This window comes from Patagioenas fasciata, chromosome 3 (genome assembly GCF_037038585.1).
Source record: "Patagioenas fasciata isolate bPatFas1 chromosome 3, bPatFas1.hap1, whole genome shotgun sequence".
NCBI classification, from domain to species: Eukaryota; Metazoa; Chordata; class Aves; order Columbiformes; family Columbidae; genus Patagioenas; species Patagioenas fasciata.
Window position 1 is genome coordinate 82,267,957 of NC_092522.1, and position 25,745 is coordinate 82,293,701.

The 25,745-nt window shown below is 35.0% G+C and overlaps 1 protein-coding gene across 4 annotated transcripts in view; it reads left to right on the top strand.

Moving 5' to 3' along the window:
• The window catches only part of ASCC3 (activating signal cointegrator 1 complex subunit 3), a 263,881-nt gene that overhangs the window by 114,122 nt on the left and 124,014 nt on the right, over positions 1–25,745 (top strand). For all 4 annotated transcript variants that reach the window (XM_065835259.2, XM_065835258.2, XM_071806703.1 and 1 more), the window contains exon 14: positions 14,293–14,427. In XM_065835259.2, the coding sequence (XP_065691331.2) occupies positions 14,293–14,427 (135 nt within the window). The remainder of the gene's footprint in view (positions 1–14,292; positions 14,428–25,745) is intronic.

Sequence of the window (25,745 nt, forward strand, 5' to 3'; positions counted from 1 at the left end):
AAGAAATCAGTTGTGATCATCATAATGATGTATTAAGAATTTTTTTTTAATTATTGTTATTTTGAGATTGTCACTTAAAAGGTCATCTCTAATCTTGAAAACGCTTTATTAGAAACAGCATGCAAGAAAATCTGAGCAGGCTAAATTATGTTAACTTCTAGCTAAGGTGAAAATTCCTGTTACTTTGTAGATCCCTTATAGTAATTAATATATATTTATATCACTTTAAAATGATGAAGCAAAGTAGGTTAGTGCTTTGGAGACCCTACACTTAGGTACATTTAATGATTTAAAAAAAAAAAAGAAAAATATGGTGCTTAGTTATTATTCTTAGCCTTTCCCATAACTTTCAAATTTTAGCATCTCCTGTAAGAGATGAGGGATGAGAATTATGCAGTGTTCAAGACATGGTGCGCAAGGGCTCAGCATCTGTCATTTGAAATACCCTGGGTTTTGCGTTTTGTTTTCTTTTTAAAGGAATGATCCGTCATTTAGCTTCACAGTAGAGGTTTCTGCAGTGAATTTTCAAGGCTGATATTCCCCGCCGCTAAGATTGTGGGCTTAACTCATTTGCTTGACTAGTTTCTCATTCTGTTGTTATTGTGCTCCTGAATCACCCCCACATAATGTCTCATTTTTGTTAGAACTTTGCACGTACAGCAGTGTGAGGAACGGCAGTTGTGGCAGATACGGCACCTGTTCAGAGCAGGAACAAGTGCTAGTGCACTATGATCCTTGAAGAGGCTTTTCACTAAATAACCTATATATAAAAGAGATAAACTGTTTCCCCCACAGTCACACTAAAAATTGCACATTTTCCCCTTTTCATGTATAATTCAGATAGTGATATTTTTTGAAAGATGAACAGTTGGTTTATGACTGGGGGGGAATACTTCGGCAACAGCTTCTTGGTCCTCTTGATTTAACACCATCCTTCTACTTGTCTTCTCTTGTTAATACCAGTTACTGTTGTTACATTCAGAAGACTTTCATTAAGTTACATATGGAAATGCCGATATTTTCCTGAGCGAAGGCTGTTAACATAATTTGTTGACAGTACCAAGAGAACTTTAGTTTATTTTCTCCTTGTCCATTATGCACACCCCTTAACAAATTCCTAGCACTGGGGTACATGTAGTTGCTTATCTTGTATTTCTTGTAATGATTTTGTGTATTTTCATTTGCTGTAGATAAATCCACAAGTAGCAGATTCTTTAAATTGGGGTGTCTAAATGAGTAACATATCTTGGATTCCCGGCAGGAAGTTACATGCTGTTCAGGCATATTTATTGCAAATTTCTTCCCCTCTCTTTTCTTCACTCTGAGGAAAAAACTGTCTACAAACATAAATGATATTATTTGAAAAATTCAAGTACAGTAAGTTGTTTGGTTCTGTCAGGAGATGTTTTTGTAGCTTTCTTTGAGAACAGTTTTAGTTCCTGTACTGGCAGCTGAGTGCATGAGTGTTTTGCTTTAAGGCATCAGCTAGAGCTGAAAGAGGCCAAGTGAAGAACTGTAGTCTGCTTAAGGTTACAGTTTCAGCAGCTGGCACTATTGCTGATCTCAATTTCTGAAAAATTATATTTCAAACTAAAACCCAAATAAGGAGTGTATTTCCAGACAAGGCAGAAGTGTGGTTTCCCTTGCTATATAAGTGTTGATTTGCTTTCAGAAGGCTTTGCTTGATTTGATATGATTGATTGCAAATGTTAATAATTTTCTTTGCTTGAAAATGTTTGTTCTGCTATGTTGCAGAACTCTCTTACATACACATCAATAATACCAACTAGTTACACTGGACTTTTCTTCAGAGTACTTAAAACTTACTGGTCTTTATACTTATGAAACAACCATTCATATCTTGAAATGAACGATACAAAAACACTGGTATGCAGTCTTTGACAAAGCTGAATCAAGCATGTCAGCTCATTGTATAACACAGTTAAATATAGTATGTAGTATTGTACCACATATGAAAAATCAGGGATTTTTAATATGCCATGATAAATGATCTAATCATTACACCAACTGCAGATGTTAATAAGTGAGGGGGAAAAAAAGGTCATGTAGATGATTAATGTTACACTAGGAGGGAATTCTTTAGTGTCTTTACACAATTTTGAGAATAGCTTTTGATCTTCTGAAGTTATCACCTCCTTTCAATGTTCTTAGTTTTTAGAAGACCATTACCTTGTGCCCATATTCACCGTAGTGTTTTACCATAGTGCTCTGTTAGCTTTCTTAGCTTGTGTTATCCTCAAAACTTGTGTTTATTTATAATACATTTTCTGTGTGTAAAGTTTGTTTGCTTTTTACCAAAGCTGTGGTTATTGCTAAATATACTTCTTAGAGAGTTGGGTGCACACCTTCCCCCTAATACTTTAGACAACATTTCCAGAGCAGTTGTGTATCTCTATGGAATTCAAGAAATGTTTGGAATTTTGTAATTATTCAGCACATGTGACAGACACCTTCCTGTGGTCATCAAACATTCACAGAGTTGTCTCTTTTAAGGTTATTTACCAGAAACTTTGGAATGTTTTAATAAATTAAATTCAACATCATTTATCTACTGTTCTGTTAACTCATTTTCAAATAATTCTACCACTTTATTTTTAAGAATTCCACCGTTTACCCTTACAGAAGTCCTGCTGATGTGTCCCTGTCATATTATAGATTACAGTGTGATGTTTGACAGAAGGTATATGTTCATGTGTTTTAATAGATGTACGTGTGTTTTCATTTTTTAAGACTAGAGCTTGTAGGAGGTAGTTGTATTCTACAGGCATGTGTTTTGACAGATGGAGAGAAGCTTTTTATGTCGATTTTTCAACAGTTGTCCTCTGCAAGACTTCAAGCTCTTCCTGGCTACTGGGAAATTAAGAGTTGGTGATTCAGCCTTTAATTTTGATCCATCTGCTCAAAGTAATGAGATATCTCATTTGTAGGCTTCACTTTGAATTACCAAATGCAGCTGAAGCTATAACATTTGTCTTGTAGCACAATTCTGCTCTTGTTTAACTTGAGGAAAGATATAATGATAGGTGACTTGCCCTACTGAGTTTTCCAGGGTTTTTGTTATAGAAACTTTTTATCATCAATCAAGAAATAAGATCAGAAAATATCCCAAAGGTGTCCAGGTGCTTTTGAAGTCAGCGTGCTCCTTTTGTAGGATCACTAACAATGTAGATCTTCATTAGGAGGTTTCTCTGTCAGATCCTCTTAAGACTGCTTTAAGTGAGAACCTCTAGTTCTGTTATGTCTGCTTTCCTGGGACTATCCTTCTGTGCTCAATATTAGCTGGTGAATATTTGTTTCCACACCTGAAATTACACACTGTTTGTCCAAGAATGTGAATCCCTACTAAGTTGCAGGCAGAGTATTTTTGCCAGCATTTGTTTTCTGAGATACTGTTCCCTTGAAGACTGGGTGAAGGCTCAGTCATAGAAAATTATCATTCCTTCAAAGCGATTACAGCTGTCTCTTGTCAGGCAGTCACCAGTATTGGGCCACGTGAATTAACAGTATTAATTCAGCCACAGAACTGGAAAAGCTTCTTCACATTTTACAGCCCTGTGAGAAGGGCATCTAATGAAGATGAGTTCTGATGAGATGGCAGTACCTTTATGAAGTAGCCTCTAGAGAACCATGTAAAATCAGCAAAGACACTGGCTGAAGACCGTACATATCAACATAATTTCTGTAATAAATTGAAACATTGCATTACTAGCCAGTTTAGGACAATGCATGACATACTGTCTTTATCTTCACAAAGTATGAGGGGGAAAACACCTGCTTCATGTTATGTTTTGAGAAATAACATAGTATTTTTAGGAGTTTGGGGAAATAACTTAGTATTTTAAGGGTTTGGCTTTTTTTTTTCCTATGAAACATATCACATGTAAATTTTAACTTGATGTTAAATTCCTTTGTGTAAAAAATATAGAGCTGTTTCTCTTTGCCAAGGTTCACTTGCTTAACTTCATATCCTAGGGAATTAACTCTTTTTTGACTCTGACCCTCACTGTTGTATAGGATCACATCCATTATATCTCCTACTGTTGCTGACCTTTCGCTGTTTTATCCCATTACCTTGGTTACGAAGAGATGAACACATGTTTCTCTCATTGTCCCCCTCACCTCTTAAATACTTTTACTGTTATGAATTTGTCAGAACTTTACTGTTTTCTGTCTGTTTTCTTATTTTTTTTTCTTTTTGTGCTCTGAACATTGTCTTCATTTAAAAAAAAAAAAGTAAAACCTGAAACTGCATAATTTTTCTCGGGGTCTTGTTAATTCCCTGCATTATGAATTAGAAGGGGAGGTGCTGAAGTTCTTCGAAAGCTTTCAGAGGAAGACTTCCTCAAACTGCACTCAGAAAACTCTCTTGTGTTTGCCGCATTCCCCAGACTACACATCTCTTCTGTTTCTGCAACCTTTTCTTATTTTTTTTTCTCATAGCTGATTCTCTTTGATATTACTTAAACCTTCAAAAGAAGTCCTGTGTTCTTTGTCCTTGGTGTTTTTTCAGCAGGTCTCCTATATTTACTTTCCACACCTTTTCTGTATGTTTTGGTTTTTTTTTCTATCCTTCAATACTTTGCTACTCATCTTCAGCCACAGGTGTCTAAGTTGCCATCCTGGTTCCTTACCCAATAATGCCCTTTGCTGATTTTCCATTTTGGCAGTTTATTACAATTTTCAACTTGAAATGCCTTTGGCATTCTCCTGTCTTCTGAAACCTCTTTTTCTTTCTAAGACAATGAATGTCTCTGTTTTCCTGCTGCTTCTGAGGGTTTTCTATGTATCTCTGAGATGACATGTTGTCTGTTTTAACTTCCACTAGCTCTGGTACTCACTGAAACTCCTTGAAAGTTCATTTTCTCACTGAGATTGGTATTTTCACCTCGTAGTAAAAACTGACTGTTCAGTGGAAGTTCTAAAATATTTCTGTGGTTCTGATTCTCTTTGCTGTCTGTGCAGGTGTTGAGGTTCAAGGTGTCAGTACTTAAATAATGACGAGACATCATGGTTTTACAGGAAGTGGTTCCAGTATGTAGGGAGGAGCTTTTCTGGTGGCCAAAGTTGTCTGTTGCAAAGAACCTGAATTTTTCAAACAGTAAATAGCTATTGAAAGCCTCACCACAACATCCAAAAGTGAATGCAGTAGTAGTGTTCCTACGTATTTAGCAACAACTCCGCCTAACTTGAGTTGAGAAGGCTTTAGTAACTATAAATTAGTGGAGATGTGGCAATTTCTCTAGAATTAACATGCTGGAAATCTTACTACTGGGACTAAAAATGTAGAGGAAAACTACATAACACAATGGACAGCCTTATACAAACCATCCATTCTTAACGATGCAGTATGAGAGATGATTTACTACTGCCCACTTTATGCTTATGTCAGTTCAGTTTTCTTAAGAACCTTTTGAAGGAAAGTGTTTTATCAAGTACCTTTTTAATTTCTGTGCTTTTTTGCTTTTCTGATTTTTTTTTCCTTAGGTTTAGCTAGTTTCTTCTGTCTCACCATTTTGCTTTTGCAGTGTTGTCTCAACTGTGTCTGATATACCTATGACAAGCTTTACCTTTCATCTTTTATAATGAAATTTGTACTTTTTTTTAATGTGCAGAGTACAGCCACATGCACTTGTTATATTTTTAATTAGTGTATGCTTTCAGTGGTTAGGATGCAGTTTTCTGGAGATGAAGCTTGCTTTATTCATAAGAATGTATGTACTTAATTAAAATATTGTTCTACACCACTGTTCTGCATTTAGTCATTAGAAGGGATATTGAGACACTATATACTTTTTAAAATCTAAGAATAATTTCCGAGTATCACCGTGCACAGATTTTTAATGCTTCACTCTTTCAAATCAGGATTTTTTATGTTAGATCATAGAATCATAGAATGTTCTCAGTTGGAAGGGACCCACAAGGATCATCGAGTCCAGTTCCTGTCCCTGCACAGGACAACCTCACAGTTCACACCATGTGTCTGAGGACATTGTCCAGTCTCTTCTTGAACACTGTCAGGCCTGGGGCTGTGACACCTCCCTGGGGAGGCCTGTTCCAGTGATTCACCACTGGAGAAGAACCTTTTCTCAGTGTCCAACCTAAACCTCCCCTGGCACATCTTCCTGCCATTCTCTTGGGTTCTTATTACTGGTCACCAGAGAGAAGGCTTTGGCAGCTGCCCCTCCTCCTCCCCTTGTGAGGAAGCTGTAGCCACCCTGAGGTCTGCCCTCCATCTCCTCCAAGCTGATCAAACCAAATGACTTTAGCTGTTCTTCATATGGCTTCTGCTCTAAACCTTTCACCAACTTTGTGGCCCTCTTCTGGACACTTTCCGGTAGCTTAATATCTTTTTTTATCCCGTGGTGCCCAGTACTGCACTCAGTGCTCCAGGTGAGGCCACACCAGTGCAGAGCAGAGCGGGACAATCACCTCCCTTGTCCAGCTGGCAATGCTGTGCTTGATGCACCCAGGACACGGTTGGCCTTCTTGGCTGCCAGGGCACACTGTTGGCTCATGTTCATCAGAAACATTACACTTGAATTTATATAGTCAAAACTGGTTCTGTGCTATATTATTGCCCAGAAAGCATTCACTTTGTCTGTAACTGTTCTCTATTTATAATAATTTACTTGAACTTTGCAGCACTAAGAGTCATCTTGTTTTTGTTACAATGCTATCTTCAACCAAAAAAGAAACAGTGAGTAGTTATTTTAAATCTATTATATTAAATTGTCAGAAGTAAATTTGACAGGTATTAATTTCATCGGTAAAAATGATGGATTAAATTTCTTTATTATCAGTTTTCCAGCTGTTATTTGGTTGCAGAAGCTGTGCGAAGATAAAAGTTTAATAAGCTTAGTTACTGCAACTGTTGACAACACTTTTATAGCTGTGTCATAAGATAAGATTTAATAAAATAGTATTTTCTTCAGAGGTCTCTCTGGAACTTAGTACCTTGAGAATTAAGCTTGTCCTAGTATTTTTCTTGGATGAAGTAGTGTTTATAGCTCATTTTTGACAAATAACTCAAAGTTACCGAATTTGTGAAACTGTATTCTATATCTAGATTGTTTGGGGTTTTTTTCCAAGACTTCCGTTTCATAGCCTAAAGAGTTTATTTCAGTCTGAGGTTTTGTAACTCTGTATCTATACATATTGCTCTACTTCATCACCTGGTGTTGCTTATTTGCACGTATATGTGTATATATTGCTTCTATACTTATATATGCACACATGTATGTAGGTATATAAAAATACACACACACAGATGATAAAGTGGTCCAGCAGGATAGCTGAATTATGACTGGTCATTTTAGATGTTATTTCTGTGACAGCTGATCAAGTGAAGATTTGAATACTTCAAATAGCTTTCCTTTGCAGTTTTTGCACATTTAGGACCCATTTGTATGTATGGTTTCTTTAACAAAATCACAGACGAACTAACTCACTGATGGTGCCCTGTTTTGTGTTCTGCATCTTCATGATTTATTTGTTCGCTTCATTTCCACAATAACTGCCTTTTGCAATTTTAAGGCTGTAATAGATAATGATTCTATGATCTTGAGCCAGTTGGCCTTTTGTGGATGACCTGCCTGTTAAGTTACAGATGTACAGCTTGCAAGTGTGATGAAGGCAGCTTGACCAGTCTTGCAATCTAACATGATAAGTTTTACTAGCTCTGTGTTAAAAGCTGTTTTTCAAATAAGGGACTGGAGAGCATTAGTGGTCTAGAAGATTGTGAGAAGTCTGTGGATCCCTGTCAGCTTCATTTTATTCTTCAGTAAGAATTTAATGGCAAGGATAAATGATATTCCAGAAGACATATTGAGGATTGTCAGTGGTCCAAAGATTTTGAAAACTCTTCCACTGCAGCCTTGAAAGAGATGAAGCTGTGCGCTTAGTTTAACATAATAGATAGTATCAACTAATAAACACCATGATTATTGTCAAAACTTCTGTAAATTATTCAATATGTAACAAGATAACTACTATCCACCAAGACCTTCTGCCTATCACAGATTTTTTAATAGATGTCATTAGTGGGTTTTAATTTTAAATACACAGTACTACAGAATGCTATAGAAAACAAGTTATTTTGAGAAATCCATGAGGATGGGAAATATTCTGTATTAAGACACTACAATGCATCAGAAAAAAATCCTTTTGACTTTCTACTTCTATTCCCTTTCCAGAATATGACATGAGATTTCTCACATATGTAGTGCTGTGGTGTTGGTAATTGAAGAGATGACTCCAGAATATGTTCCATTTATATATTCTCATGTATTTAATCATGAGGTATTTATAATTTTCTTATTTAGGAAAGGATATCTTGAGAAGGCCTACATGTATAGTTTATGGGTTTACAAGGGACATTCTAATTGTTCTGGCACAGTTTACTCATTTGCAAACTATTGCAAAATTTAAATTCTTCATAACTGTATTAAGTGTCATATTATATAAAACCATTGCTTATGCTTGAAGACATTTCTTCGCTTCTCAGATGATGTAGAAAACCTAATGATTAGAAGAAAAAAAAAAAGTCTGGGATAAAAGTCTGGGTTTTTAAATCAATACCGATAAGAAATAAGCTAGAAAACCTGACTGCTACATTCTTGAATTGTTTAGTAGGTTTATTTATGTAAATGGATCTTACAAATCCAGAAGATACAGAGGCCAACATGGCAATTTTCTTCACGTTTTTACTTAAGTAAAAGGAATTGGAATAGATATGAAGATTTCTCCAGTATCTTCTATGTTCCTTTACTTCAGCAAAGCTGAATAAAATCTGCTTATCACTACTGTCTGTTGGGTTATTTTTTCACATTCTGGATGGTATGCATACAAACATAAAGAGTTTTGGAAACATAACAGATATGGTAGACATGACAACTCTTATTCTGGAGTGATATTTGTAAAAAAATATAATTTATGATAATGTAGGAACATATTTTGTTGTACAAAGTCAAAATAGTTAATGTCAGAACAGGAGAAGGGGAAGTGCTTGTAACAAATTATTGCGTGATCTAGCTTTTCTAAAAAAAGATGCAGTGAAAAGCTGCTTATAATTTTAAATAATAATTGTCGTTCAAGTCCATTGGCATCTGCAAAAATGCAATTGTTAACTGCCTAATGACATATATTTGCATAGTAATAGGCTAGCTATTCTTGAATAATTTTCTGTACAAGAATAGAGATTGGTATTTCTATTTCTGTCCTGTCAGTTAAAATTCAGAATAATTTCTACTACCTCTATGAGTCCGTAAAGTATTGTTTGTTTGTCTTACTGAGTATTTACCCTCTACTTTAATTTTCATGCTATTCATTTTTCCTCTGCGTTTTGTCATGTATTTGGCTAATGCTACAAATTGAAGATAGCATAGATCCCATTATACTGTTCTGAAACTGGTTTCCTTTAGTGTCCAGAATCCATATTTAACCATTGATTCTACAAATGAGCATTTATTTTATAAACCATCTAATATAATTCAAAGTATAAAAAGACAAGATCATAAACACAAGTGCTTGCCATTTTTAAAGTAATTACTAATTTAGAACTTCCTAATATAAATTAAATCAGACAAACCAATCAGCATGCATTAGTGGAACATATGTATAACTGCATAGGTATAAAAGATGAGTCACGAAGTTTCATATGGGCAAGTACTTTTTATTTAGGGGGCCAGAACTGCTTTATCCGTAGCTTTGGTTGGAGATTATGCTGAGCCGTGATAGTTTCCACCTTTACATAGTGGCAGAAGACACAATGTTACATTTTACATGGACATTACTGAGTGCTTCTCTGAAATGCCAGTGCACTACTACATGCAGTATATGGAACAAAAAGGAGAAATTGGGGGTCTGCACACAGTTGCTGAGCTATGATCATATTGAAATCAGAGATGCGATGCAATAGCTGACATGACCGAGTACTGCAATAGGTGAAACAGACTCTTGAGCAAGGTCAGGCCAGGATGGCAAGAAACTTGTTTGCATGCGAGAGCACAGCTGGAATACCTGGAGCTCTGTCTAGGCAGGGATGATGAGCCAGCTGAGAGCTTAGATCATTGAGCTACTCAGTGTCGTCTTTGCCTTAGTTTTTTCTGGTAAGATTTGCCTACAGGAATCCCAAAGTTCCCGAGACAAATGTCAAAGGTGGGAGCAAAGATTTATCTTTACACTTACCCTGACATAAATCTATGCAACCTGATTGGAGAGGCCCACACATGCTGAAGGAGCTGTGGCCGATGGCATTGCAGAGCCACTTATGATAATCCTTGAAAGACCCCAGGATCAGGGGAGGTTCCTGAGAACTGAGAGATAGCAGGTGCCATCCCTGTCTTCAAGGAGGACAAGAAAACTAAGTCTATAACCCAACTAGCGGGACTCAGTTGAGGTTTTAAAGTTAAAATGAAAGGAAAAATAAGTCAGAAAATGAGGAAGAAAATCATCCACTTCTAGTTAAAGAAGAATTCCTTGGTCACCCCAGGCTAAAATGTCCTGTTAGATAGAATCATAACAAGTCAATTCAATAACTGTTTGTAGTAAAGCCATTTTTTTGTGGTGGAATCTACCTTTCATGGGGGCTTCTTCACACCTTTAAAATAATATTCTGCCACTTGAAAATCAGTGAAGCAGTAAGTTTTCAGAATGCCTATAAATTGTGTCAAAACAGGAAATTAATATGTTAAAATATCTATATCTATGTCTGGTTGATAGTATTTGGGACTATTCCAGATGTATTTCTTTTGCGCCAAAGATGAAGATGTTATGTATTTATGAGACCTACAAAAAAAAAAAATAGTAGTTCCTACAAGTTCTGTGTGTGTTTAAAAGTCTGTGGTTAAGTGTGAAGATCTTTTGTTAGAGATGGTATAAAAAACATATAGGAAATACAGGGAAAATGGAAGGAAATAAAACAATAAAGATTGTATCAAGTCAGAGAAGACAGAGCAGAAGTTGCACCAGGAAGTGTAAGAGAAATTAAAATGAAGAATAAGAAATGGGTAGATCTAAAACAAGAAAGGCTAAATGAAGGAAGAGCAAGTAGGAAGAAAATTAAGAAAGTAGTTCCAATACAATGTCTTTACCATAGGATTTCATGAGCAATAATAAAAAGGAGATGGGACTATGTGATATAATATTCATTAGGGTGAGCACATCTTAAGTAAATAATGAGTTTCCACATTAAAAGCAGTACAAAAATTGAAATTATGGGACAGATGTCTTAAAAAAGTAGTATTGTTCCATTACAATAGTAAAAGTATCTGTTAACTAAATAGGAGTTATCACCCTTTAAAGATGGTATATCTAAATAGAAATATAATTAGATAAATAGCTATGTTAAATATATTTTTTTAAATTAAATTCTGTAGAGGTTTTTTCAAACATCCTAGTTTTTGTTTAAATGGAAATGATCAGAAGTAATTTATTTGAGTGCATAATTAAATCAAAACTTAGAAGAGACAGCAATTAATGGTAATTATCAAGAGTTCAAAATATATTATATCCTATTACAGTACAGATTAGCCGATGCAGCTTTATAGATGTCTTTGTTGTTGTTATTATTGATCTGTTGATCCATATCCCCAACTGTTCATTTTCAATAGAAATAACACCCAGGTCAAGAACTGGATGCCACAAAAAATAACATGTTATGAGGGTGGTGAGGCTCTGGAACAGGCTGCCCAGAGAAGCTGTGGATGCCCCATCTCTGGAAGTGTCCAAGCCCAGGTTGGATGGGGCTCTGAGCAACCTGGTCCAGTGGCAGGTTTCCCTGCCCATGGCCAGGAGGGTTGGATCTAGATGATCTTTAAGGTCCCTTCGAACCCAAACCGTTCTGTGATTCTATAATTTAGTTGGGTGAAGCCAAACCATGTTGTGAAACTAAAATGAAGTATAGATACTTGTCTCTAAACTACATTATTAATGTGGGCATTGCATTAAATACATTAATTCTTTCATCTTAATTTATTTGAAAGATGGGATACAAAGTGGGTCACAAAACCCAGGACTTCTGTCCTCGAGGTGTTAAATAAAACAGCGATCCTAAACTCAAGCATTTGAGTGACCAGCACTCTAAAACCAAAATGGAAAAGATACGCGAAAGAGTCAGTGTGCTTCTCCAAGAGGATGAATGATTCATTTTGGAGTTATCATAGAGAAGGTTAGTTTGAAAGACACATTTTCCAATAGCAAAAGTTAGCTCAAGCATCTTTACGGTCCCAGGTTGAAGAAAGGTGTTTCAAGGGATTTGAAGTACCTGATGATAATTTTTCATGAATTATTTTAGACACTTATGTTACCTATATACTTGGTGTCTTTTTTCTTTCTCCTTTAAGTAAAAATATAAGTCCTACTAGCCTCTAGTTGTATGCCTCTGATAACAGAAAAGTACTCATTCTCATAGATATTTTGAATAATGGCAAGATTTTCAGTGTTTTAGTGATGCACTAAGACATTTCAGAAAGCTGACAACCTGGAATATCCATCACCTGGGGAATGCAAGCACTTCCTCTTCTGAATTTTCGACAAAGTCTTTGGTGAAAACGTTTGATTTGTTTCATACTTTAAGAAAATTCTGGGTAGGTAACCTAGCTAGAGACATTTGCTTTCTTCTTTCTTGTATATATTTTATTATTTAAAGGCTTTGGTTGCAGGAGAGCAGCAGCAGACGCTTTCAGCACTAGGGCTATATACACCAGAGCTGGCTTTGAACTGCAGAGTACAGATCTAATTACACAGCTTGTAGCTGTGGAACCGCTTCTCTCTATTCTAAATTACTTTTCGTAGGTTATTTGCATAATTTAATGCACAGAGATTTTGCCACTGAAATATAGTATTCCCTGACACACTTAGAACAGGCTAAATTAACCCTCTTAAGACTTCATTGCTGTCTCACAATATATTGGGTAAATGCTTACCAACTTCACTGGGGAAAACATTTAGCAAGGTTTTGTATGTCAATTTTAAAAGTAGGGCTGGCTCTTTACAAACATATTTGGTGATGTGCAGAGATGGCTTCAATGGAGTTAAGAGGTGCTCTACTTTGAGTATATCAAGTCACATATAGGAAATTACTGTTTAGAGTAGTTACACATTTTTATACAGGCTTTGCATAGAAAAAAAATCTAAGTAATTCTTAAATAGTTAATGAAGACAGTGGGGACATACACTGTACTTTTGTTATGTTGTGGTTCTCTTACTCTTTGAAGAAATTTAAAAAGGACTTTGCCAGTATGTTGCTTTTAAGTTAGAGAAAATTGGTATGTTGCTAACTGTGACATTTATCTGAGAATATTTTTACTCAGATGAAAGCTAATAATTGTAGCAGTCGTTACTAAATTGATGATGGAAAGATGTATCAAATGAGTTAAAACAGGTAAGGAGTAATGGCTCCCAGTAAGCAAATAGTTATGCACATAGTGTTTCACTTTTTATCTCTGAATTGTCACCTGAATTAATTTGTGTGGTTTTAATTATAAACTTATATAAATTCACAACTATTGTGTCTAATTTTATGTATAATTATATGTACGTGATATGTTTGTAATTAAATTACGAATTTCCAAATTAAGAACAGAGGCAATAACTTGTTTAATTATACCCTAAATACAGGTAACTTTCTTAATAGTGTTTCATTTAAAGTAATTCAGTAATACACTGCAAGATGATACAAGCATGAGGGCACCAAAAAAAAAACAAAATTAAGCCCACGATTCTCTGGAATTTGAAATACCGCTCTAAAAATTCAACTGAAACTACTTTAAAAAAGAACTGTAATTCCATGGTTACATTTTCAATTAAAATTAGATGGACTTGCAAGATGGTATATGACATTTACTCAAGAGCCCTCAAACTTTCCCATGTTTCAGTTGTCTCACACAGTCAAGTCACACCACCAGGAAAGTTATCACCTCACTGTTTGCTTTCCAGAGCATTTAGGATGTGTCAAATAACACAACTTTTTACATCAATGTTAATCTCCCTGCTTTGTGAAAATGAACTGTTTATTGCCAACAATTATTTCCTATCTTTTAAAGATGAAAGAATTTTAAAAAGAGAACCTTCTCAAAAGCTCTTTGAAAATATTAAATACAATATAGGCAGCATCACCCTTTAATTTCCCTAAAGCAACATTAGTTTTCATCAGTATGTTATGTATTAACTTTTTTTTTTCATTCCTACAGGGAATATTTTGTAATTAAAGTGTTTTCATGACTTGATTGAGACTTTTTATTTCTCATCAGCCCTTTTTCTTTTTATCTAAAGGTGATGGTGTTTGTTCATGCCAGAAATGCCACAGTACGAACTGCTATGGGACTTCGAGAAAAAGCAAAAAACAATGGTCATATTTGTCACTTTTTGTCACCCCAAGGATCGGATTATGGACAAGCTGAAAAACAGGTAAGTGAGTAATATATGTTGGTAGTCTTTACAATCCTTGAATTTATGTTTTTACATGACAATCCAAGATGACACTAGATGAAGCATTTTTGAGCTTCTGGGAAGATTGGAATTGGAATTGCTGGACTGAGTAGAGGAAGGAGTAATGGTGAAGGAAAATAAAAGTGCTGTTACTTTTAGTTTTTCAAACAAAAGCTGACAGTATATTGTGCTTTATGCAGCTCGCACTGCTTGACAGTAGTCTTCATGTAATCTGCAGCTTAGGAAGTCCCTAAACCACCAGCTGCTGCTAGCTGGGAGAGTGCCTATCTCCTGCTTTTTGCACTTTTTCCCTAAGCATCTGCTACTGTCCACTCTTCGACTCAGAAAACTGTCCTAAAGTATTAATCTAAGCTAACCTGTACATTTACCACCTTCCCAAAACCATCCGACTCTCCTCATGAACAGACTAACAGTGGGCAATCAAAAAGTAATCTATTTCGGAGTCAGAAGTGGGAAAGCCATTTGAATCTCACAAGGGTTCAGCCCCCTTAGCCTGATCTTGTTTAAAAATATGTATATGGATCGTAAGTTACTAGTATGTTGAGCAGTGGCCAAGTACTTCCCAGCTGGAACTGTGTACATTTTTATACTTTCTAACAGTTCTGTCTTCGTATGAATTGTTGGTTGACCAAATTTTTTTCTAATACATAACATACAGAAGTACCTTGGTCTGCAACAACTTCTTTTCATCTATTCAAGCAATATGCAAGTATTTCTGCTGAGAGAATGTTTTTAAAACAGTTCTTAATTCAGTGTCACATCTGACATTCACATTTGATGATATTAATTGAGATCTAAAGATTAGAGTTTATAGTGTCTTTTTAATTAATATTTCTTGAAAAATAAAGTTCTTTCTCTCTCCCCAACTAAATAGCAGAACATAGAGGAGATACTTATTCTTTGTAGAAAATTTACTGTATGCATAAGAAACCTTCTCCCACTTGCAAATGTATCAATAAACTCTGAAATATTTTGGGCCTCTGCGAATTAGAAATTGTGTGATAGTTTTAAATTCTGTGTCTGTCTTTAGATTTAATAAATATGTTACTTTATTTTATACCTCTGAAGAAAATGTGAAAGGATTCATTCAGACTTAGCTTTTGTGAATGGAGCATAGATGTTACAGTTGGTAAATTCAAGTTTCTGAAATTTAGAGAAAATTCTATTTTAGAGAAATTTTTTTTAAAATCAGGATCAAGTATGTTCTTTCTGTTGGGATGCTTCTCAGAGCTGTAATAACTTCAAAAAGAAAACTATACTAATTTATAAATTGATGTCCCTATGTTTCATAAAATAGCATATTAGAAAACCCCCTTTTTTTTCCTGGTAGATGTTAATATTTGCTGCATTAGAAAAATAGCATAAAACCTGAACCTGGAGATCTCACGTTTCTACTGTAACACTGGTAATTAACAAAATTAGAACAAAATCGGAAGCTCTTAGTTTATTAAAAATAATATTAGTTTACTAATGCTAACACAGAAAAAAAAAAAAAGTATTTTAAACTACTGAAAGTAGCAGTGCTTATTTAGACACCCAAAACTAATTGCTAAAGAAGTTAGGAAAAAATATATGCTTATTTCAGCAGTGCGTATTATGTGAGGCATCTGTCAAAGAACTCTTTGTCCAACTCAGTCTGTATTTTGGTGAAAAATACTGCTGCATATTTTGTTCTTCTCTTCATTCTGTGATTAAATGAATTAGAAAGCATATTCTTATGTTGATGGGAACCACAGGAACGTAACAGAGAAAAGTTAAAAACCTATTGGGAATACCTGTGCTTGGATAGTCATTAAGGCAGCATTTATAGTGCAAATTAAGACAGTGGTAGATAAGTTGCCCTATAGGTTGGTTGACTACATATCTGAAATAACTTCTTTTTCTAAGAGTATTTAAGCATCACACTGAAATCTGGGGCATACTGAGCAAAATAGCGACTTTCCTTGTTCTTTCTTCTGTCCCCTGCTTCCCCAGCCCACATACAATTGTTAAAGAGTCCCAGCATATGTTCTAAATAAAATTTTGAATTGTTTGAGGTTTGTAGTTCCAAATGTTGATCTGTGTGAAAGATTGTAGAAAAGCTGACTTTGCTTTAGGAGAACAGAAGTTTTCTAACGTTTGTAATAAAGCAGATTGATCTTCATTGTAATTAAAAGCAAATGATTTCTTCTCTTTTATTTCATGGGAATCTTTGATCCTTTTGACTACTTTCTGCATTATTACAATAGCAAAAGTGCTTCTTTTGCCCAGAAGGTTTATGGACTTGTATGTTATAAAATGTAATTGAAGCAGCATGAGTGGTACTGTGAAGAACCATTTCACATACTATAGTACAACCAGAGACTATAGTTCTGATTGCGCTACCTCAGAATCTTAGAAAGGTAGAGTAATAAATAACAATTAAATAACTGAGAGTTTCCCAGCAAAATGTCACTATATTAAGTGGTTATTTTGATGCTTGATAAATTTCACTGGGAATTCCCCAAAACATTTAAAAACTGTCACCACAGGATGTGTAGTCATCATATGAGAGATATGATTATTCTCCATTGGAAATGCCTGAATCTTTTATTTCATTTTTTTTCCTTTTTTTTTTTTTTAAGTAATGAGTAGACATTATGACAAGAAGTCTTTAAACACAGAATAATATGAAGCATGTACTGGTGTTGGCTGCTTCTTATCCTTAAGATGTCAGTGTCTTTTACATTAAGTAGTATAAAACTTGTGATGCTAGCAAGGAGAGATTCCCTTTTGATTTATTTTTAATTATGAAAAGTGCATTTGAAAACAGTATTTTTTTAATACACTCATTGTCTGTTCCTTAAAGTAGTTGTCTTGTCATCTTAAGATCATATGCTACCTGCCAAAGAATGCATTCAGTTAGTTGTCTGTTTCCATGAGGGGGTGTATTTGGCTTGCCAGGGTATCCTGGTTTTGGCTTACTTCTTTCCTGACAGCTCTTCAGCTTGAGCTGGGAATCCTAGAGTCATTATACTGTAAAAGGCATTTTAAAAGGTATATTAGGTGTATTATTCAGCCTGAAGGAGACCTAAGAGGAGACCTCATCATGGCAGCTCTTCTCTTCAGCGACCGGTGACAAAACCCAAGGGAATGGCACGAACATGTGCCAGGGGAGGTTTAGGTTGGACAGTGAGAAAAGGTTCTTCACCCAGAAGGTGATGGAGCACTGGAACAGGGTCCCTGGGGAGGTGTCATGGCCCCAAGCCTGACAGTGTTCAAGAAGAGACTGGATAAGCCCTCGGACACATGTTGTGAACGGTGGGGTTGTCATGTGCAGGAACAGGAGTTGGACTCGATGATCGTTGTGGGTCCCTTCCAGCTCAGGACATTCTATGATTCTATGATCAGTCTAAACTACAGCAAAAAAGAAGAATCAACTGTGTTTATAGCATTTGTGACTGCTTCAGAATGTAATGTGTAATATGAATGTGTTTTGATGCGATATAGTACTTGTGGATGTAGCAGGCAGATGGCATCTCTGAGGCAACTCATCCTATGTACCATATTGGAAAGAACAGACAGGAAGGAGGAGGAGATGGAGTTGCGGTCCCTGGTAGATCTTTGGCTGTGCAGAGCTCCACAGTGAAACTGGCCATGTGCAGCTCCGATCTGAATGAGGATCAGAGCAGGAAGGAACAGACAGAGAGGTTGCGGTTGAGGTCTGGTTTGGACCAGCTGTCCATGGGGAGGTGGTGGATGTGACTTACTAGTAGCTACTGGCAGAAGTCTCCTACTGGCAGGCCTTCATTTTGAGAGGAGATTTCAACCATCTTCTTGGTTGGTAGAATTATTCAGGCAATCCGCAAGGTTCATAGGCTGCATTCAGACACAGTTTTTTAATCCAAACAGGCCGCTACTTGGCTTCCTGCTCAAAGAGGGGAGAATGAGAGGTGACTTTACCATGAATGGCAAGTTTGGTTGCAGTGGTTAAACTCAGTATTCAGAGGAAAGTTGTGACAGTAAATAACGAGAGTTAGGACTGTGATCTTCAGGGAGCAGTCTTTGACTTATTCAGAGAATTACCTGGTAGAATGCCCTGGGAAGCTTCCATGAAGTAGATAAATCTCTCTGATTTTACACTGAAGAATTGGCTTAGATAGGGAGGAGTTCACCTTCACTGAAAGCAGCGATGGCTTAGCATCATGATGTAGTTAGTGGGAAAGCAATTGGGGAAGGGAGAGGTAATGAGAATGAATATTCAAAGTTGTAAGATTAGTTTTAAATGCTATTAATACAAAATGTGAATAAAATATTGTCACTAAATCTGTTCTTCTGAAATGTACTTATTATTCTAAGCAAATTCCCAAGGGAATTTGAACTCTTACATGGGGAAACTACTCTTTGCTTTTAACATAAAACTGTAAGGATCATGCTTTTTCAGGAAAAGCTGTGGAAACAAGCTCAGTGTGACTTGAATGGTATGCACACTTCCACATGTTCTTAGATCTTACTGGGTAACTTGAAGCATTAAAGTGTAATATGAGTAATTATGGAATCTTTCCCAATAAAATTTGAAAAGTTCTTAAGCATTAGTTCCTAGGAAGAGCATGAAAGATGAGGCTAAATGCAGTTACAAACAAAGCTGATGATTATTTTCTTGGAAAGCAAGACCAAGAAGTATGACTCCTAATAACAGAACAAATTTATAACTGGGGACTGATAAGAAGGAAGAGGTGTGAAGACCGTAGCAATGAATGAGAGAGAATTGTGTTCTCCAACAGAGTTCACATAACATTCTTGTTGCTGCTTTGAGTCTTACAATAACTGTCAAGAGACAGAATAATTCATTAAATTCTTCCAGTGATCAGTACATGTGATGTGCACATTTTACATTAATGCAAATCCACATTTTCCTTCTTATGCATGTAAATAGGATGTGGATCTTGGAGAAAAATATTGTTATTACTGTTGTTATTATTATTATACAAATTATATACTCCAGTGTACTTAAGGACTTCTTCACTGATGCACATAAATAAATTAGTAATGGGAATAATAAAAATAGAGTGAAGGCCTAGTCATACTGAAGTGTGTGGCAAAACATCACAAATGGGTTTTTTTAACTTTTTTTTTTAACTTTTTTTTTAGCTTTTTTTTTTAACTTTTTTTTTTTTTTAACTTTTCCCTACATACTTCCGTTTGTCCTCTTTCAGGATTCATTCAACAAAGTTAAATTATTTTAATTTTTCTTACCATAAAAACTAGTTATTTTCTTGGTTCTGTCTCTGTTACCTGAAAGTTTTTAAGATATAGAGGAAATCTGTGTTCTCTGTTCATAGGAAGCTTGTTGCTGTTTAAAATAAAAATGCATATCACATATTGAAATAATTATATATTATAATAATAATATATATGATTAGATATTATGTCATATCATATATCCCTGAGGCCTATTTTTATTTGTATATAGTTATCACAATAAGAATACTACTCAAAAAAAATATATATATATATTCTGCCAAGGCATAAACAATCATTAATAATCATAAAGTGAGTAATATGCTGGCAACATTTCGCTGAGCAATTAAGTCTAACATATTAAGACTTATGAGTACACCAAAGATTTCGGTGATTAGAGCATGTGGGGCATTGTTATTAAAACTGCTACTGCTCAGTCTAAATTTTTTTTCTTGCTTAACAGTAAATATTTCTAACAGACGTGACTGTAGCAGCAGCAGTAACATATGTGCATCTTACCAAAGGGTTTTATGATCACATGTTTTGTCATAGGAACTTTCTGCACTAAAATTTGTAAAGATTTCAAAGTGTAGCAGGTACAGACAAAAGGCACAGCAAAGTCAAGCTGGATACAAGGAGATTTTTTTTCCTTTAACTTTGTCTTCCTGCTCTCCAAAATAAACCCATCCCATTATTAAACACCTAAGGCTGGAGTAGCACTACCTAAAACAAGTGAAATACACATCTACATTCAACTAACCTGAAAGCGTAGAAATTTGCTTCTCCTCTGGTACTTCTAATATTAGAAAGATTTACTGGCTAAGGAACTTCAGTACTATATAGGCATACAGACAGAGCCTACATATATAGGCATAAGTGAATGTCACCAGGAATTATAACTGTTCAGTTTTCTACCATTAAAACAGTCAGGAAAACAAAAACAAACGAAAAACCCCACCTTGTTACTGCAGCAAGTATGGTTTGGAACAGACCGAGTCAGAGTTGTTGGAAACACTGCAGACACAGTAATGGATTCATAGTTTTTGTGGACAAGAAGGACTAGCTGTTGTGAAATGTTTTTAAAGTGATGTAGAGAATGGAGCAAGGCCTGAATTTCTGTTTGTGTTTCAGCAGCAATTTTTAACATGCCTATAGCACTGATATGGTATTTCTTTATGCCTGAATTGGCCCGCCTACTGCACTAGAGCTGGTTCTCTTCACTAATTTAGATTTTTTCACTGTGAAAGTTCTTATTCATTTAAATAATAGTGAATTCTTATTGGGGTACATAAAGCTACTCAGTACATCTCTTAATGACAAATTTCTGCTAGCCAGGAGAATGTACTGGGAAGAGCATTGATACATACTTTTCCTTAGGCATTTGCTGTTCAGAGAGACTACTCTAGACAGGCTCAGTCTGACCTGGCACAGCAGTTCTTACACCTTGAACTACAAATGAGATACATCTTCTGCAATAAAATTAGTGTTAACATGATAAAACACATGACTTTTAAAAGCTTTTTAGGGTTCTTTTTAAAATGCATTCTCAAAACACAACCAGTGTTCTTTGTTCCCAGATATCTCAAAACTCAACCTGTAGGTGAGCCAAATGGCACTGTGGAACTGATCTGTCTTTGCAAGCATTTAGAGTTCCTTCAGAGCACTTTGCATTTCCAAACTGTACTTTTAATCAGCATGATCACATTTTAGATTTTTGATTACCAATACAAATATGAAATATCCATGGGTCAAATTTGAACTCTGAAGAACCTCATTAGACATCCTGTCAAGTCAAAGTTTCTGTATACAATTAATTTATTTGATCATCATTGCCTAATTTTAATCTCCTTAATAAGTGAAGTTCATTTTATATGGTACTAAATTCCCAGAGCCATACCTTACAAATGGAATTTCTGACAGAAGTCTAACTGTATTATATCAATGCTGTGTGATGCAGAGTGATTAATTTAAGCTCCATAATGATAATATCATGTTTGTCTGACAAGAGCTATCTTGTATAAAGGGATGTCTATTGGCACAGTTCCCAAAGTTATCAGACTGCAGGCCGTTCTATCATGCCATTTCAGTTGACATGAAATTTAGTAATACCTGGCAAGAGAATAATCTTGATAATGTAATACAATACTTATTTTGTATTCTGTATACAGTGTTCCCTGTAATGGATGAAAATGGTGTTTAGAAATATCTGAAATCCAGTGCATAACTTACAAGAATAAGTAATGCTCAAATCTTGCATGTTCTAGTCTAGACACAGCAAGTGTTAAGTGAAGGCTACTTGAACACACAGGAGAAAGTGAAAAATAGAATAGTTAAAAGCATTGTATTCTTTGTGGGCCTTTAAAATTTGAAAGCAATTTTACTAATCCTCTTAATTATCTGTCAAATGTTTTTAAATGATTAGAAATTAATTTTTAGAGAACATTCATCAAATATTTGACATGTAATCATTTGTTTGACATTTAATTATTTCAGAGCAAATCCTCATTTTATTTTTGTTTTACTAATAACATATCTAATATTTGACATACCATTAAAAAACCTATAAAAATAAAATGAGGATATGTATTCAAATACATTAGACTATATTAAATGTCAAACATATATTGAAGTTCCCTGTTTTTTTATAGTCACTATTTTTTTTACTTTTGAAAAATATTTGCAAATTATTTCTCAGGGAATGGAATGAGGCTCTTCATATTTCTTTCATAGGATATTTTATTCAGTAGTCCTGCTTAAATGCTGGGAACAAATTTCATGAGATGATGTGGTCCTAACAATTGACTTGTTAAAGAAAAATGTGTTCTGTATAGAGTGATCCTGCTGTTTTAATGAATGGTGCTATGGAATTTACTATTAAGAGTTATTAAGATGGACAATAGATATTGGAGAGGCTAATTTACAGAGAAATATCTTGTGAAATATAGAAAAATGTTGCCTTCAGTTTTTTCTAGCAGAATTCCTATATATTAGACTTAATTTAAGTGTTAACCATTGGAAACTGTAATAAAAAGTTGACAGAAACAATAAACAATTTATTTTTACTTTTACTTTTCCTGACCTTTAAAAAGGAAAAACATTTGAAGTTTGATGTATATTTCTGTTATTATAGTAGTTACTTTTTTATGTGTCACTCTAGAAATGGTATTTGCACAGCTTTAGATTTGTAGTTGTATTTTCTATTTGTAGTTCTGTGTACTCTTGTACATTGTATACAACCCACTGGAATTTTCTAGTGTTTTTATTATGAATCAGAAAGTATAAAATATATGGTATAGACTGAATTCTGTTATCAGCTATCCTTCTGAAAATCAGTCTCAGATCCAAGGATTTCAGATTTGTTGGCTTGTCTCTTGAGCTCTGATAGTTAAAGCACTGAGGTAACAAGGACCAGTCTTCTGCTGTCCTATGAAAAATAAGATGGACTTTTATGGATTTTTTTTCCCCTAACCTATGAACTTGATCATATGTTCTGTTTTCATCTATCATGAATGGCAACTTCAGAAGCAACAGTGCTTAGTTTTGTCCTGTTTGTCATTGAAAATCTGCCTCATGAATATTTGTTCTACTTGGAGGAGCTGAGCTATGTTAGTAGTGGGACTCCCAGAAGCAAAATGGTTTAGCAGATCTTTTTCTAGAATGATCTCTGAGGTTGCAAATACAGCCGACAGGGGTGCTGATGTTTGTTTCAGCCATTTCAGAGTTATCAAGGTTAAAATTTGTAATGGATTTCATTACTGTAAATGTAATGTTTAATGCCTTTTCTTACTAATCCTCCATGGAAATTCTCTGATAAACTATAGGATAATGTGTTGCTTATAGCATCCCCTTTCATTGTTGACAAAATTTCTGATTAAATACTAAATGCACTTAGTTATATAATTTGAAACTGTTGTCATATTTATAATATGATTAAGCTTCTTTCCTTAAATGAAGTCTGTTGCAGCCTCCTACAAGGTAGTGCAGGATTTCTATTCAGTCAATTCATATCTTAAAGTAAATACATTTTTGAAAAGTGTCTTTTTTATTTGTACTTGTAGAAACAGAAGCTGAAATTCGAAGTTGCATTTTTTAAAATAATGTTTTTAATTGTAATTTTTATTTCACTCTAAGTTTTTTTTTTTTTTTATGTCTTTAATTAAAATACACTGAAACTTCTTTCTCTCTGGGATGTGGGAACAATATTAGGCCCTGTTGGCCTTATATTTCTTGATGTCAGGCTATGACATTCCTTCCTGTAATGAGTAGCTCTAACAAGTTATTTGGTTCATTCTGCAGTCACAGGAGCTTGCACAATCAGTAGCAGCACATTGTCTATTTTTTTTCCTGTAAAATTGGTGTAGAAGTTGATAATACTGTAAAACTAACTTGTTTCAATATAAGTGAACATATTAAAAGTATAATATGTATTACCATTTTCCTATGCATTCTTAGCTATTTCTTATGTAAGAATTTGTGATCTCCTTGTATTTCCTCATTTTAAACTCATTCTGGGGCACTGATGAAAGAAAAGCCACTCATCATTCTTTTTTGCCTTTACCTGTCAAAATCTCCTTCAGTTAGCTGCTAGAATGTTTTAACACGTTATCCAGGTCAAAAAGAAAAAGTTTGCCATGTATTTTCACAGTATTGACTAGTTGGTAACTTCCCTGGGTATGATGATTGCAACTTGAAATCTCATTTTTAGATAAAGTATATATGGGTATCAAATAGCTATGCTAATAGTAAAGAAACACATTTCAAAAGAAAAGTTCAATGCCATTCAGAAGAGGAAAAACAAAAGCCACACACCCCCCAAAAAACACACACAAAAAACCACACACACGCACACAAAACAAGAACAGTATGATTGTTTTCATATTCACCGGACCATGCTCTTTCCACTTCAGTAACACAGCCCACTTTTGATTTTTGCCAGTGTCTGCTTTCACCATGTGTAATGAAGTTCAGGTATATATCAAAATTATATTAAAAATACATAAGATTTCTTGAGAGGATAAAGCTCACTTTTCATCGTGTTTTATTCTGTCGTTTAGCAGTTGCAAAGACTGGCAATATCTGGTCACTTGTAAACACTCCAACAAGAGCAAGTTATAAGATAAAGTCAGCATAGGGTGCTCTCCGCCCTACCTCCTCTTCTGCCCTCCCTAAAAAAACTTGGTTGGCTCAGCTGTTTTCAACTACTTTCAGTCCCTAGGGATTGTTCCAGGCAAGAAATAAAAAAATAAATGCTTAATTTACTAATGACCCCTAGTTCTTGCATTCTTTTACAAGATGTGCCAGTTAGTTCTTGGCTGCAGTGCATAATCTTGTGCAATATGTTCACAGTGAGACTCTAGACAATAATCATATTTTTCAGGCACCTTTGCTTTATAGGATGCACCAAACCATACTGGCAAGTTTTTCTGATCACATGCAATTTAAGCAGCTTGGTATGGAAACCATATGCTGACTAGTAAATAGTATTTAAAAAGATCCTATCTACTTAGGAATTCATTGATCAGGAAATAGTGTAGCTACAGTAGTTATTAGTAACGAAGAGTTATGATTGAAAAATTAATAATTTGTGGGTTTTCTGCATTGTGCACTGACAGCGAATGCTGCCTGTTGATCAGTTGTTCTTTGTATTTCATGATAATTACATGATTCTCAAACAGACTTGATACTGTTCAGTGGTTACATTCTGGTAGGAACTATATTTGTTTTCTTTTGCAGGAACAGAACAAACTAAATTTTCCAAGGTCCAGTGAATTGTATTTGATCTTGTATTTTCTCTAACATCACAGATGACTTTTAAAGGACCGTTGCAAAAGTCTAAAAATACTCTTCTTTGGGGTTGTAAATGAAGGAGATAATGGGGTTTTTTTTAAGTGGTTGGTCATTGCTTTAAATGTGCAGGCCATCACAGAATATTCTTTGTAGTTTTCTTTCCTAAAATAAAATTCGGAACAAAACATGTAGTTCACAGTTATCCTGTAGAATAAATCTGTGTACTTTCTTCTAGGACTGCTTGATGTTTTCCCTTCAGAATATCATTAGTCTGACCATGTTTCTTTTGC